Here is a 15,115-nt window from a genome sequence, read left to right on the forward strand (position 1 = left end):
CTCCTGGTCTAGAAAAACCCACACGCCATTCCACACACATGCCCACACCACCGTAAAATTCCCCACATTTAAAAAAAAAAAAAAAAAAAAAAACAACAACAACAACAAGCACAATACTATAGCTACTATGCACTGATTATCTACTTGAAATTCAAACGCCGAAACACAAATTATATTCGTATAGTTATTTTCTTTTGGATACGTTACGCACACGCCCGTAACAAGAAGCACACACATCAAAACGCATAATTTTTGAAAAAAAAAAAACCAAAAAACAAAAAATCCAACACACCATGGTGAACAACTCCTGGTCCAATAAAACGCACACAGCATTCCACACCCACGTACACACCACCGTAAAATTCCTCATAATTTAAAATTACAAATGTACAAAATATAATTAATTATTACCATTGATAGCCTCTACTATTCTGGTAAAGATTCTATTTTAATATAATCAAAATTAAAAATCAAAATACAATTACTCTTTCATCCTTGTCTTTCAAATCTATCTCACCAGATTGGGATGGTATATATATATATATATATATATATATATATATATATATATATATATATATATATATATATATATATATATATATATATAATTGTGAAATTCATTTTAATATTAATGAAGTAAGAATTATAGAAATGATATATTACTAAATATAACTATGGTAACATTTAATTAAAATCTAAATAAAATCAAACTTACCATTGAAGATTGTAAGAAAAAAATAGTGTATTCATGTGCATGATAATAATAATGTGAAAAGATAACAGAAATTATAACAACAAATACACTTTTGTCTAAAAAAAATTATGTAGTACAACATTTATAGCATAAGGTATAAAAAAAGAATTTTTTATTTATTTATTTATTTATTTATTTTTGTAAGAACCACACAAGACTTTCTCAAAGTTTTTTGTCGAAGACTTTTTTGAAGTTATTTTAACACTAACACTATAATGAGATAGGGTGCTTAGGATGCTAGGGGAGGGGACCAAATTGAAGTCAAAATGGTCTGCCATTCTTTAAAGGAGCTCTCCCTGACTGACTCCTCGTCAAAAGAATAAAACCTGTAACCAAACTCTCATTATTATTATTTTTTTCCCCCAAAGAAATCATAGAAAACATTAGACCCCTTCACAGTAAAAGAGAGAGAGAGAAAGAAGTAAACAAAGTGAGGAAGAGAACAAGAAATGAGAGGTCCAGCATATCTTTATCTCTCTGCTTTCTCTCCTTTTCATGAACTCAAAGCTCTCACCCCACCCCCACCCCAAAAATAAAAAGGCAAAGTGAATGAATGACCCCTTGGTGGAGAGATGGATCCATTCACTAAAATATAAGCACTTTTCATAACTTCTCACAAAAAGAAACAAGAATACAATGAAAAAACACCTCAATCTATTCAACAAACCTACCTATATGCTGTACAATAATAGCATTATTTATGCCCCCACCCACCCCCACCACCCCCAATCCTTTCTTTCCTAAATTTTCTTTTTGGGAATCACTTGCTTTTCTTCCCACCATGCCTATTTTTTCAAATCTTCAGTCAACAAAAAATTTTACTCCATAACAGGGAAGAATAAAAAAACCAATCTTCCTTACCCTCTTCTCCATGGAATTTACAGGTATCTAGTCTTCCCCAACTGTGGCTAATTGACAAAATTCAGCCACAAGTGAACCCTTATCTTTGCCAAATCATCTGAGCAGAAGCTCCACCAAGCATTGTGGGGTTCTAGCATGGATTCTGGAATGGATTCATGATCTCCATGGTTAAGTCCATTCAGCTTCACTTGTTCTCTTCAGTCTTCACGGTCACCTGTCTTCGACGAAGATCCTCCCTATGAAATCCCGGAACCTCCTTGAATACAGCTTCGGGTCAACAGCTGAGATTGAGGCGGGATCAGCTTGCAAGGACTTGTAAACATGCTCAAGTTTCTTGCTAATATCGTAGTCTTGAAGAATGTCGATGATCCCAAAGTAAAGGACAACTTCATAGGTTTCAATGCCTCGGGAAGCGGCCAAATGACCAAACCGACCAGGGATGTACTGATCAAAATCACTCCGTCGAACCACTCGCTCTGCTCTCGCAGGCATGTTAGCGCCTAAATGGATCAACGGTTTCCTGATAAAGATACACACAGGATTCAACGTCAGAAAATTAAACTCAAACCATATGTTAGATTTAACATATAGACTTCAGCTAGTGATAACAAGTTAGTACGCCCAGAAAAACACAACCACACACATATATGTATGTATGCATGTGAGTGTGTGTATTACATGTATACATATTTGGAAGAAAATCAACTCTCCGCAACTCAATAATTGGAACATGTTAAGCAATGACCAAAAAACAAGTTTCCGTCAAGTCAATATTATTAAGACATGTGCAAGAACCACCCCACTTCCAACCATAGTCTAACACACAACCTTGAGAATATTGAAATAATAAACCAAGCCACCAATTATTCCTACTATCTGGCTCAAATTCAACGGAAATAAATAACTAAACCAACAGACCATGAAGAATAACAAGGCTCAATCAATAATACATTTCAGGATTTTTAATATAAAAGACAAGAAAATTAATAATTGTGGCCATATGCCACCTTTCAAATAATTGGACTTAACTATATTCCAATAATAATAATAATAATAATTGGACTTAACTACAGTCGACATCCAATAAGTACAAAATTGTTAAACTTTCAGTTACATAATCTATAAGCAACTTATTCCACCTTCTTTGACATATTGACAACTAGACATGGATTGATGGATATGGGATACCGGCCAAATAGAAAAAAATAAGCTGAATATCAAGGGCAACATACCGGCCAGCTAAAATTCGATCCATGTCTTGTAGCTCTGCTTCAAGGAACCGATAGCCACGCATAAACTTTTCATTTTGAAAAGAATCACTCTTTCCTAAAAAGCAAACGCAAGCACTTAGTCCATTTGTGCACCACAAGATTATACGTGCTACTTACAACTAACTGTGACAACTGAGAATATTAACCTGTTCGCAAGAGGAATGGTGACAAACCCATTTTGTCACCAGTATTGTCATCACGGAAGTGGAGACCAACCAGGAGACTATAATCCATAATTCTCTCTGATTCCAAAAACTCACAATCCAGATCAATTTGTCTGTAAGATGAACCAGCATATTAGGAAAATGTGGAAAAGCTTACATAAAGACTGTTAACTGAAAAAAGGTGGAAGCCTCATACTAACTTTATTAGTTCTAGGTACCAGTTCCGCTGGAGGCGAAAAACAAAATTAAGGTCAAGATCTTTAAGAGTAGTGGTTTCATCAATTTCTTCCTCGGGCTTATCTGTTGTGCGGCCATGAGAGGAACCTTTAAGGTCAAACCGCCTGTGTATTCGGTATTCCGAGCAGAACAAATTACCCATCACAATAAACCGCGTCTATAACAAATTAGATAAGATAAATTAGACATAAAAGCATTGGCAGCATACAGAAAGCATTCAATTCTTAGTACTGACCACATACCTTCACGCCACCTACTGGTTTCACACAATGGACGCCATAGAATTTTGTTACAAGGGAATTTTCATACCGACAAACGTGCTTATAATAACTTGGAAGCATCTTAATAAGCACCTGAAGCAATATATCACACAATTTCAGTGTCCCATTAACTGCAGTAACTTAGAAAGTTTACATCAAAAAAAGTATGTTCAGAACAAGAATGCAGCAAACATTTTACCCATGTCATCATCTTTGAAATTCATCCAGAATAAATGGCAGGCAACTAACCTTGACTTCAGATTTTTTCACAGTTTTGATCATAAATCTATCATCCTGAGTCAAATAAAAACTGCTTCCACTCTTCCCCGGAGATGAAAGCTCTCTCAGGGCATCATCTCCACAGACAGCCATCATGTAATCTGCAGGATCTACTTGGAATAGCTCCCGCAAACACCTACACATACCCAACAGGCAGGCAATTACCATATAGAATCTTCATTGGTTGACAACCAAATTGAATTATGGCATCAATTTATTATCAAAAAACTACAATGGTGTGAATGAACAAATAATCATGATGATAGAGAATTCAGCAAAATTTAATCTGCCTCCATGAAAAAGATCAATCAAAATCACAATAAGATCAATACCTAAACACTATTGGACAATAATCCTTCCACCGGAAGTCTACAGATTGGTGCGGGGGTGTAATTTTAGACCCTTCTGGTGGAAACCTAGTCCAGAACTTCTCCTTTGGATCAAAATCACTGTGTTTAAGGTCTCTCAATACCAAAGCATGCTTTCCAACAGAAAACCTACACAAATTTACCACCAAGCTTGCTCTAAGTAATGAAATAGCCAGAAAAGGCTTAAGATAAGAACCATCAGGAACAATTCAACCTGTAAAACTTACCTAATGCCCAACTGGAGATTGAGCATCAACTCGTAGTTCTTATGCCCCTTTGATATTGTTTGCCCTGGCTTCTTTGCTTCCCCATTAAAACAAGGATTTCTCCTAAACTGCTTGATCCCATCCCGGTCAAACTCAAACCTATCCCGGTAAAACATAGAGGCCTCTACGGTGTCAATAATGTCACAAGTAATATCCCCGGCCTCGCCATCAGATTCCCAGATGCAAATCCTGGGCAAATTTCTCTCTGTCAAGCTCCTCCTTCCTCCGTCCATGGAGGATCTCGTCTTCCCACCATTCACTACCACTCCACAATTCTCATTCCCCATTAATGGAGCAGCTAACTTATGCCCAAATATGGCCTCAAAGCCCTCATCTTTAAAACTAAACTTGTGAAAATCGTTTTTAATATTGCAAGAACTTGTTCTACTATTTCGTGCAGGGTAAAAAGTGCCATTCAAGACTTGAGTGTGATGAGGGTTTGTGTCATCTTTACACCAGCAGCCTATGTAGCAACTCCCATCCGGCCAAGTGAAAACCCCATGGCCTTTGGGAACCCCATTGTCCCAACTCCCATCGTATCGATTCCCATTGGCCCAAATCAAAATGCCCCTTCCGTGAATAACCCCATTCTTCCACTCCCCAGCATATTCATTCCCGTTCTGCCACACATACCTCCCTTGCCCATCTTGCAGGTTCCTCTTCCAATGCCCCTCATAATAGTCCCCATTGCAATACCGCTTTTGTCCATACCCGTGTTTCCGATCCGCCAGCCACGACCCCTTGTACATATCCCCATCCGACCCGATGAATGTGCCCTTCCCGTCCATCCGACCCGACTTGAATTCTCCCTCGAAGGTGGCCCCAGACGGCCAGGAGAACTTCCCTTTCCCAGATGCTTTCCCTCTCTTCCATTCCCCTTCGTACATGCACCCATCAGCCCACAAGTACTTCCCGGATCCGTGAGGCACGTTGCCGGAGAAGTCCCCAGTGTACAGATCGCCGTTGGAGAGGCGCTTTTCGACCGCGCCGGCAGTGGTGGGAGTGACTCTACGAGCGGTGGCGTGAGATTTGATCCTGGGGATGATTATAACAGACCTCGGCGTCGTCGTCGTTACTTCAAACACCTTCCCTTCTTCTTCCGTCTCTTTCTCTTCCGAGTTTTCCTTTTTCAGTTCGCCCTCCATTAACATCAAACCCTGAGGCATTCGCTACGGCGGCGGAGACAAGGGTTGTTGTAGTGAAGGTCTACGGCGGCGGAAATTGTGGGCAGAATCTCTCAATTATCTCCGGAAACGGAGCCTCACAAAACCCTGTTTCAGCTCCAGTAGCATTTCCGGCAGCTTTTTCCTTCTTCTTTCTTGAAATATTCGTCTAACTGTTCCTCTCCCAAACAAAAAACACAAACAAATGTGTACATATACTATATATAGAGTGAGATAAGGTTCCGTGACAATCACAGTACAAATAGGAGGAATGACACAAAAGAGAGAGATAGAGAGAGAGAAGAGAGAGAAATACAGAATACAAACAAAAGAAATTGAAAAAAGCATAAATAAAATGGACGATGGATTGATGGGGCGGGGTGATGTCGAATAAGTTTGAGTGCCAAGGACTTAAAGTTTGCATTAATTACATTTTCTGCCCAAATATTTAGAGAAATGATAAGTGTAAGGGTTGTTTAGTAAAGTGAATTTTTTTTTTTTTTTTAAAAGGAAATCGGAGAAGTAGAAAAGTGAAAAATATAAAACTTATTTACTAAGGAGGTGTATTCAATCAAGATTTTTATAAAGTAATTAAGACTTTTAACGACCCTAAAAAGTTTGGTGATATTCGATTTAGACTTTTAAAAAGTGTTTAAAAGTATTCACCTTTTATAGTCTTTAAAAGTCTACTGGTATTCAAATGCTTGTTAACTTTTAGAGACTCAGAATATGATTTTTGTAGACTTTTTCTTCTAATTCAACCTTCCAATCCCAAACTTTTTTAGCATTCTCTACAAACTTTTTTTCTCAATAGGTAAACTTTTCATCAATTCTTATCAAATTTTACTGACGTTTCAAAACTTTCATAAATACTCATATTTTTTTTATCTCTTTATTTTCATACATATTTATAAAAAAAAAATCATAACAAAAAATTATCACGATGAACAACTAAAATAAAATTTATTAATGTTCATTACAAAAAAATTTTATCGCGAACAACAACAAATTCTTGCTGCTGTTCGCAACAACTTAGTTCACCGTAAAAACTGTGACAACTAATAATACTCCCTAGCATTTAATCGACTCACTACTTACCAACCACACAAGACAATTAGCAAAAATTAAAATTAAAAAAAAATGGTTATATCATTTAGCGAAAATTGATTATTTTTCTTTATGTATAAGACACTTTATTTTTATGACATCCAATATTTATTTATTATTATTATTATTATTATTATTGTTTTGTAATTCATTAATTTATTTATGATTTATAAAAATTAATTATGTATTATAAATGTTTTTGTAAGAAAATTATAAATAATGTATTAAAAGAAGTTATGAAATGCTTGTGAGGGCTATTCAATTTAGAGTTTTAATGTCTTTTATAGACTTTTTAATATGATTTTTTAAAAAAGTCTATAAATGTTTGTTTACGAATTTTTATAAACTCGTACAAAGTTAATAAAATTTTAAAAAATTTTATAAAATTTAAAAGATAAAAATCAATTAAAATTCATCACTTTAAAAACTTATAAAAGTCTTAATTGAATACACCCTCCTAAATTCAATTTGCAAACCTTAATTCAATCTCCATTATCTCCATTCTTCCATTTTCCTAGAAAATTAGAGTCTCATTTACTCACTTATAGCCCGTTTGGTTCGCTGAAAAATATTTGAAGTGAAATGGAATTGAAATTTCATGAAAAATAAATTCCAAGAAAATTGATTCAATTGTTTGGTTGGTGGAAAAGAAATTACTGGAAATATAGATTACATTGTTTGGTTGGGTTTAGAAAGATAAGGAATAATGAATATAAAGACCAATATATCCTTAAAGAGATGAATGAATAAATAGGTGCCTATGTAATTAAGAAACTTTCATAAGGGTAAAACGGTACGCTCATGTTATTTTTCTTCTCAATCCATGTGGAAAACAAAACCTCGTCCCTTTACAAAGAATTCATTTTCCAATGGAAAATGTTTTCCATCCAACTAAACAACTTCTATAGAAAATATTTTCCATCCAACCAAACACTCCCTTAGAGAAATGGCAATAGACGGATGAACTATAATTTTGGATGAACAGTGTACGAGGTCAGGAGATCGATTACTCCTTGGGTAATTGGGTGCAACTTTTCTTCTTCCTGTCTTTTCTCCCTTCTTTCTTTCTTCGTTTTTTCCCTTCTTTCTTTCTTTCTTTGTTTTTCCCCCCTTTTTTTTTCTTCTTTATTTCTTTGTAATGTTATTTTGTTTGTATTAAGTTTCTTCCATTTTTAAAATTCTCATACTCCCTAAATTTATCGGGCATGTAACACGTGCATTAAATTTAATTACAATTTTGAGACGATGAGATTTTAGAAAATTGATAGAATGAGGGACAAAATTATTTTTAAAAAATCATATTAATTAGATAAGGTGAGATATATATATACAAATAACTTGCACGTTAAAAATATAATTAGTTTATTGTAATCCCTCTTTGTGTATTGCTTTTCCTTATCTCCTTCATGTACACATCATTAGTCTCTGATAAATCTATGACAAAAAATTGAATGAACTCTAACTTAAACTTTAAGTGTAAGTAATAACACAATGGGACTACTTAGCAACACCATGATATGTTTAGGTGCAGTGAAATTGTCTACTTTTTACAATTTATTTTAATTTTAATTTAATTTTGTTTAGAGTTCGTTTAGATTTTTTTTAAAATTTGATTTAAAAATTTACTTTAGAATTTAGCCGTTATTATTTGCTTTTAGAGTGTACCTAGCAATAAACACCAAACAACAATGTTAATAGTACATAACGTTATCATTAATTGCACTAAATATAAGAATTAATTGTACTTAAAATTCATGTTTTAAACTTTATAGTTTATTGGTTTGATTTTTTAATGATTTATTATTTAAAATTTTATATTTTATGATTTATCTTTGGACTTAGTTTACTAGATTTATCAATAGAAACAATTTAGATCGAGTTATTTACAAAATATCACCACATTTTGTATACTTCTGATTCGTTAGATCTTTGCAAATGGACAGCTCTGCTAATACTTTTGTTTTTAAAATTAAACAGAAATAGTATTAACCAATAAAAACTTGACACAAGCTTTTCAAAACCGAACTTCACTATATAGTATATACAACAGATGTTCTATAGAGTGTCTTTCTATATTTTGAATTGTTCTATATTTTGATTTAATAAACTAAACAATAAAATAAAATTCTTATTCTATCCCTCATTCCATGAAATAGTTGTCTCCAAAATCTATTCCATGAGTGGAACATGGCACTAGAAAATATTCCGTACCGCCAAATTCAAAGATCATATAACCACATGGAAAAACAATAATATCAGAATATGTAATAACCAAATTTTGCCTACTTGTGTCTCAAATTAACCAAAAAAAAAAAACCTCAAATTTATTAATTAGGACTCTTATTGTATGCGTAGTTCTAGTTGAAATATAACTCTACAGTTTGTATATATATTTACTCTTTGTAATTTTGTACAATCAATTGAATCAGAATTTTAGTCCTAATCTAGTATCAGTCGTTAGGTTTCTTCCAGAGCCGTTAATGACAATTCTACCGGTGTCTCTTCTGAGCAGAATGTCTCTGAGATGCCCTATATTCCTAGTTCCTACGTATATTATATCCAATTCGTTGTCTACTGCTCACTACTTTGTGAGAATTAAGCTCACAAATCGGAATTTTTTGTTTTGAAAGACTTAGCTCATTATGTTTTTATGTGGTCAGAACTTGTTGGGTACGTCGATGGCTCCGTTTCGTGTCTGTCTTCAACGATGCTTCCTCCTGTCCTCCAATTAGTGAAGTTTCTTCATCCGGTGCAGATGTGGCAGTCAATATGGCATATACTCTCTGGGTGCAACAGGATCTCCATAATCATCTCCTACCTCTCGGAGGAGGTGATGCACTTGGTAGTTGGTAAGACAACCTCCATGGTCGTGCGGAGAGCTATCGAGATGACATTGTCTTCTTCCTCGCGTTCTAGGGCTTTGCATAATCTTGGACAATTACAGTCGTTACGGTAGGGTGACGCATCAGTGGCAGACTACCTGGGCAGAGCTTGGATGCTTGTTGAAGACCTCGTGCTCACAGGACGTCTTGTATCCATGGACGAGCATAACCTATATATAGGGTTGTGACCGGAGTTCCGATTGTTGACCGCCTCTCTCTCCACTCATGCGTCGCCGGTGACCTTAGAGGAACTAGCGAATTTTCTGGGCGCACAAGAATTCAGGCTGGTAGACGAATTTCCGATTGGAGCTTCTGGTTCGTCGTCGCAGCCGTTCGTGAATATGGCTCATCGTTCTGGTGGTTTGACGCGACGTGCAGGCAGTAGCCAGAATTCACGAGGCGGTGGCAGTGAACAACGTGGATGTGGTAGTGGCAATCAGCATGGTAGCAGTCAGTTCCATGGCCGTGGTCGCGATAGTCAGCAATGGTCTTGGGGTTGTCCTTGTTGCCAGATCTATGACTTATATGGTCATACTTTTGTGGTGTGTTATCGTCGTTATTCGGGTGGTTCTGGTGCTCAGGCGAACTTATTAGTTTTTCATGATGATCATGGTTCGAGTGCTTCATTGATGACATCTCAAAGTTGGTTCCCTAACACGGATGCTATTGATCATGTTACCCTAGATATTACTGTTCTCACCACATCTGAAGAATATACTAATAATGACATGACACTTTGCGTGTCAGTAATGATAAAGCCTTGTCTATTTGTCATACATCAATTTTTACCCCTTTAAGGATTTTTACTATGTCTTGTGTTCTTCATGTCCTTGAGTTATCCGTGTCTCTTTTGTCTATTAAAAAGTTTGCGTATGAAAATAATGTGTTCTTTGAATTTCACTCTCATATTTTGTTGTGAAGGATATCATCACCAAAGCGGTTCTTCTACAAGGTAAGAGCTCGGGTGGCTTATATTCTTTGCTAGTGTCTTCCTCATCTCCGTCTGCGTTTCTTTCTACGCGTGCTTCTGCTTCTGTTTGACATGGGCACTTGGGTCATCCACATCATCGAGTTCAGAGTCGTATTTTACAGTCTTGTTCGGTTAGTCAGTCTAGTCGTTTATCTTCGTTGTGTAGTGCATGTCAGATGGGGAAATTTGTGTGTTTCCCCTTAAGGCATCCTCAATAGTTGAAGATTTTACCCCAGATTTTTGTGGGCCCCAATATCCACCTCATCATCTACTATCTCACTCAATCACAAAATCTCATCTTCCCATTAGTTTTAAGTTTTTCACAACTTTTTGTGGACCCACCATTTTATCTCCCTATTTTAATTATTTCTTTATTTCTTTATTTATTATCATTCTTAAAATTATAATTATAAATTTGATAAAAATATTATTAATAATTATAAATTTAATATTATTATTATTGATAATTAAGAATTTTAATTTAATTAATAAATATAAATTTAATAACAATAATAACTTAAAATTAAATTAAATAAAATAAATAATTAAAAAATAAAAACAAAAATTTAACAGGTTAAATTCAAAATTAAAAACTAAAAAAAAAACAAAAACAAAACAAAAAGCTGGCCGAAATAAAATAAAAATGATGTGATGTGTCAGTAGGTTGTGGGCTGTGGTGGGCCATATGTCTCTGCAAAATTTCTCTCTTTGCAGGAGGAAAATGACTTGAAAATTAGTTCTTCCCATTTGTCTAAAATTCCCAAGTGTAAGTTTTACTATTCTAAAATCTCATTAAATTAAACAAATGGGGATGCCCTTACCTTGTAGTCATGTTTTAGATTTGGTGTTGATAGAACTTATTAGTGAGAGTATTCATGTACTATGTTTGTATAAGCAGAAAATGACCCATGTTACTAGTATCGTAGAGAGAAGTGAAAAAGCCTCCTATAAGCCTCCTATTAGCTAATTTCATTCTTCTTCTTCTTGCTAGATTTATACATACAAACATAGTACATGAATACTCTCACTAATAAGTTCTATAAGGTGTATAGGGCCATTGGGGCCTGTTCCTGTTTTATCATTTTATGGCTATCGTTATTTCGTTATTTTTGTGAATGATCGACTATTCACGATATACTTGGTACATATGCATTTGAAATCTGACTTGTATTCTATATTTGATTGTCTTCGTGCCTTGGTTGGGCGTTCTTTTGGTCGTCGTATTAAATCTATTCAGTCTGATCTTGGTGCTAAGTACAAGAAGTTGCATTATTTGTTTCTAAAACTTGATATTAATCATAAACAATCATGTGCCTACACTCACGAGCAAAATGGTCGTGTTGAGCATAAACATAGACACATAGTTGAAATTGATCTTACTCTTATGGCTCATGTTTCTGTTCTGTCTCGTGTCTGGGACTTTGCTTTTGAATCTGCGGTTTATTCGATCAATAAAATGCCTACATCTGTTCTAAACAATTCTAGCCCTCATTTTGTGTTACATAAGTCTCCGATGTCCTATTCTTTTCTGAGAGTTTTTGGATATTTGTGTTATCCTCATCTTCGTCAATACAATCGTCATAAAATGAGTTTCCGATCATCTCCTTCTGTCTTTCTTGGGTATCCTAAGTCTTTAGGGGGTATTGATGTATGGATCTTAACACTAACAACGTCTTTGTTTGCATGCATGTTCGCTTTGATGAACATACTTTTTCTTTTGCCACTAAGCCTATTTTGCAGAATCCTATTAGTGCTATGTCACAGTCCTGGGTTGTCTCTTAGTTGCGAGCTCCGGCGGTGTCTCCTACGGTTAATTTGACTACCCCGCCTGTAGTGAATGTTCCTGTGCCTAGGACTGCTGCTCGCCCCACAATTCGGACTCATGGAATGGTAACGAGGGGCATGTCTCAAGCTGGGGGTGCAATTCCGATTGCTTTATCTGCGGATGTGCGTCCTATGGAGCCTACGTGTTTTACGCAAGATGTCCTGTATCTAGAATGGCGGGAGGCTATAGACATAGAGTTTAATGCACTGTTGCAGAATTAGACATGGCAACTTGTGTCTTACCGTGCAGTGATGAATGTTGTTGGATGCAAATGAGTGTTTCGCACCAAATAGAAGGTTGATGGCTCTATTGAGCATCACAAGGCATGCTTGGTAGCCAAGGGGTTCATTTTGTGTCACATAGGTCTCCGATGTCCTATTCTTTTTTGAGATTTTTGAATGTTTGTGTTATCCTCATCTTCGTCCATTCAATCTTCATAAAATGAGTTTCAGTTCCTCTCTTTGTGTTTTTCTTGGATATCTTGAGCCTTTCAAGGAATATTGATATTGATGTATGAATCTTAACACTAACAACTTCTTTGTCCGTAGGCATGTTCGCTTTGATGAACATACTTATGTTAGTGCTCTGTCACAACCCTGGGGTGTCTCTCAAATGCGACCTCCGGTAGTGTCTCCTACGATTAATCTGACTACCCCGTATGTAGTGAATCTTTCTGTGCCTAGGACTTTTGCTAGCCCCACAGTTCGGACTCATTAAATGGTGACGAGGATCATGTCTCGGGCTGGGGATGCAGTTCCGATTGCTTTATCTGCTGAGGTGTGTCCTACGGAGCATAGTTGTTATACGTAGGTTGTCCGGTATCCAGAATAGCGAGAGGCTATGGACATGGAGTTTAATACACTGTTGCAGAATCAGACATGGCGACTTGTGCCTTATAGTGCAGGGATGAATATTATTCAATGCGAGTGGGTGTTAAACGGAAGGCTAATGACTCTATTGAGCGTCACAAAGAACGGTAGATAGCTAAGAAGTTCAACCAAGTGGCTGGACAGAACTTTTTGGATATGTTCAGCCCTGTGGTCCAACCGACCACTGTGATTACTGTTATCCTTGGTTTTGACCTCTTACTAGTCATTCACCAACTAAATGTTCATAGTGTGTTTCTAAATGAGACGCTAGCTGAGACAGTTTATATGCACCACCCCCTGGTTATGCGAATAAAGAATTTTTTGACCATATTTATTTTTTGCAGGGTCACTGTATAGTCTTAAGTAGGCTCCTCATGCTTGATTTACTCGTCTACATGCATTTCTTTTATCAGTTGAGTTCCCAGCGCAAAAAAACAGATGTTTCTCTCTTTATCTTTTCGCAGGGATCTTCGAGAATATACCTTTTGATTTATGTAGATGATATCCTGATCATGGGGAGTGACTCGTATTTGGTGTCCACACTCGTAGTCAAACTGTCTGCTGCTTTCAAAATTCGAGACTTAGAAGCACCTGACTTTTTTCTTGGTGTTGAAATCGTATGGACAATTGGGGCTTGCTGCTTTCTCATAAGTGATATATGACTGATATTCTGAAACGTGTGGACATGGCTGATTGTAAATTGTTGGCAATTCATATTCCTGTGTCTATTATTGTTAGTGATGCAAATGAGCCCTTTGCATATTTCACGAAGTATAAGAGTTTACTTTGCAATACCTCATTGTAACTCGTTCTGGTGTCTCTTTTGTTGTTAATCTGTTGTGTTAGCACGTGCATGTTCCGAATATGGCTCATTGGGCTCAGCTTAAGAGAGTGTTACGATATGTTAAAAGGACTTTACACTTTCATACATTTTCTGATTAAGTCTTTTAATACTGATATTCATACATTTTCTGATTTTGATTGGGCTGGATGCCCTTCTGATAAAAAATTTACGAGTGGCTCCGCTATATTTCTAGATTCTAATCTTATCTCTCGAGTATGTAAGAAGTAGCGTATAATGGCTACATCTTCTACAAAGCGGAGTACAAGGCTCTTGCTGAAGCAAGGTCACGTAAATCGCGTGAACTAGGTGTTCCTTATGTGCCTGTTTCAAGTTGTAGTGTAGTAACATTGATGTCACGTATATGTGTGTCAATCCTTTTTTTTTATGCATGTATAAAGCATATTGAGATTGATTAATAATGATTAGCACTTCATTTGTGATAAAATGATTATAGATAATTTACAAGTAAATTTTATTCCAACTAAAAATCAGTTGGCAAATATTTTTGTCAAGCCTCTTACTACTCTGCAGTTTACACTCTTACCTGACAAGAGTCCAACCTGAATTTGAGGAGAATATTAGAACTCTTATTGTATGCGTAATTCTAGTTGTAATATAACTCTAGAGTTTGTATATATGTTTACTCTTTGTGATTCTATACAATCAATTGAATCATAATTCTAGTCCTAATTAAATTGATATATAAATCTAAGGTTGATTTTTTTTCTTGTATGTGAAATAAAATATTTATTAGAATAAATTACACTTTTGGTCCTGTGACTATTGGAGTGTTGGTAATTTGAGTACTTGACTTTCAAAACTCTCAATTTAGTCCTTTAACTATGCAATTGTTAGCAAATTTGGCAATCGCCGGCCAATTTTCACCGAAAAAATTTAAATTATTTTTAATTAATTAATCAGAAGGGCAAAGTAGTCATTTCAAATCACCTCCTTCTCCATTATACCTGCTCGTCGAGTGATTTGCGAAGGAA

General features: G+C 35.8%; 1 protein-coding gene across 1 annotated transcript; it reads right to left on the reverse strand.

Annotated features, from left to right (window-relative positions):
- Positions 1-1,307: 1,307 nt before the first annotated feature.
- Positions 1,308-5,949, reverse strand: LOC109185330 (phosphatidylinositol 4-phosphate 5-kinase 1-like). The gene is made up of 8 exons (XM_019335303.1): positions 4,425-5,949; positions 4,162-4,326; positions 3,800-3,965; positions 3,533-3,643; positions 3,254-3,447; positions 3,036-3,166; positions 2,851-2,944; positions 1,308-2,138 (listed from the first exon to the last, which is right to left on the reverse strand). Exons 1-8 carry the CDS (start codon positions 5,627-5,629, stop codon positions 1,829-1,831), a joined length of 2,376 nt encoding a protein of 791 aa, XP_019190848.1. The 5' UTR covers positions 5,630-5,949; the 3' UTR covers positions 1,308-1,828.
- Between the last annotated feature and the right edge of the window lie 9,166 nt (positions 5,950-15,115).

This window comes from Ipomoea nil, unplaced genomic scaffold (assembly GCF_001879475.1).
Source record: "Ipomoea nil cultivar Tokyo-kokei standard unplaced genomic scaffold, Asagao_1.1 scaffold1317, whole genome shotgun sequence".
Classification (NCBI taxonomy): Eukaryota; Viridiplantae; Streptophyta; class Magnoliopsida; order Solanales; family Convolvulaceae; genus Ipomoea; species Ipomoea nil.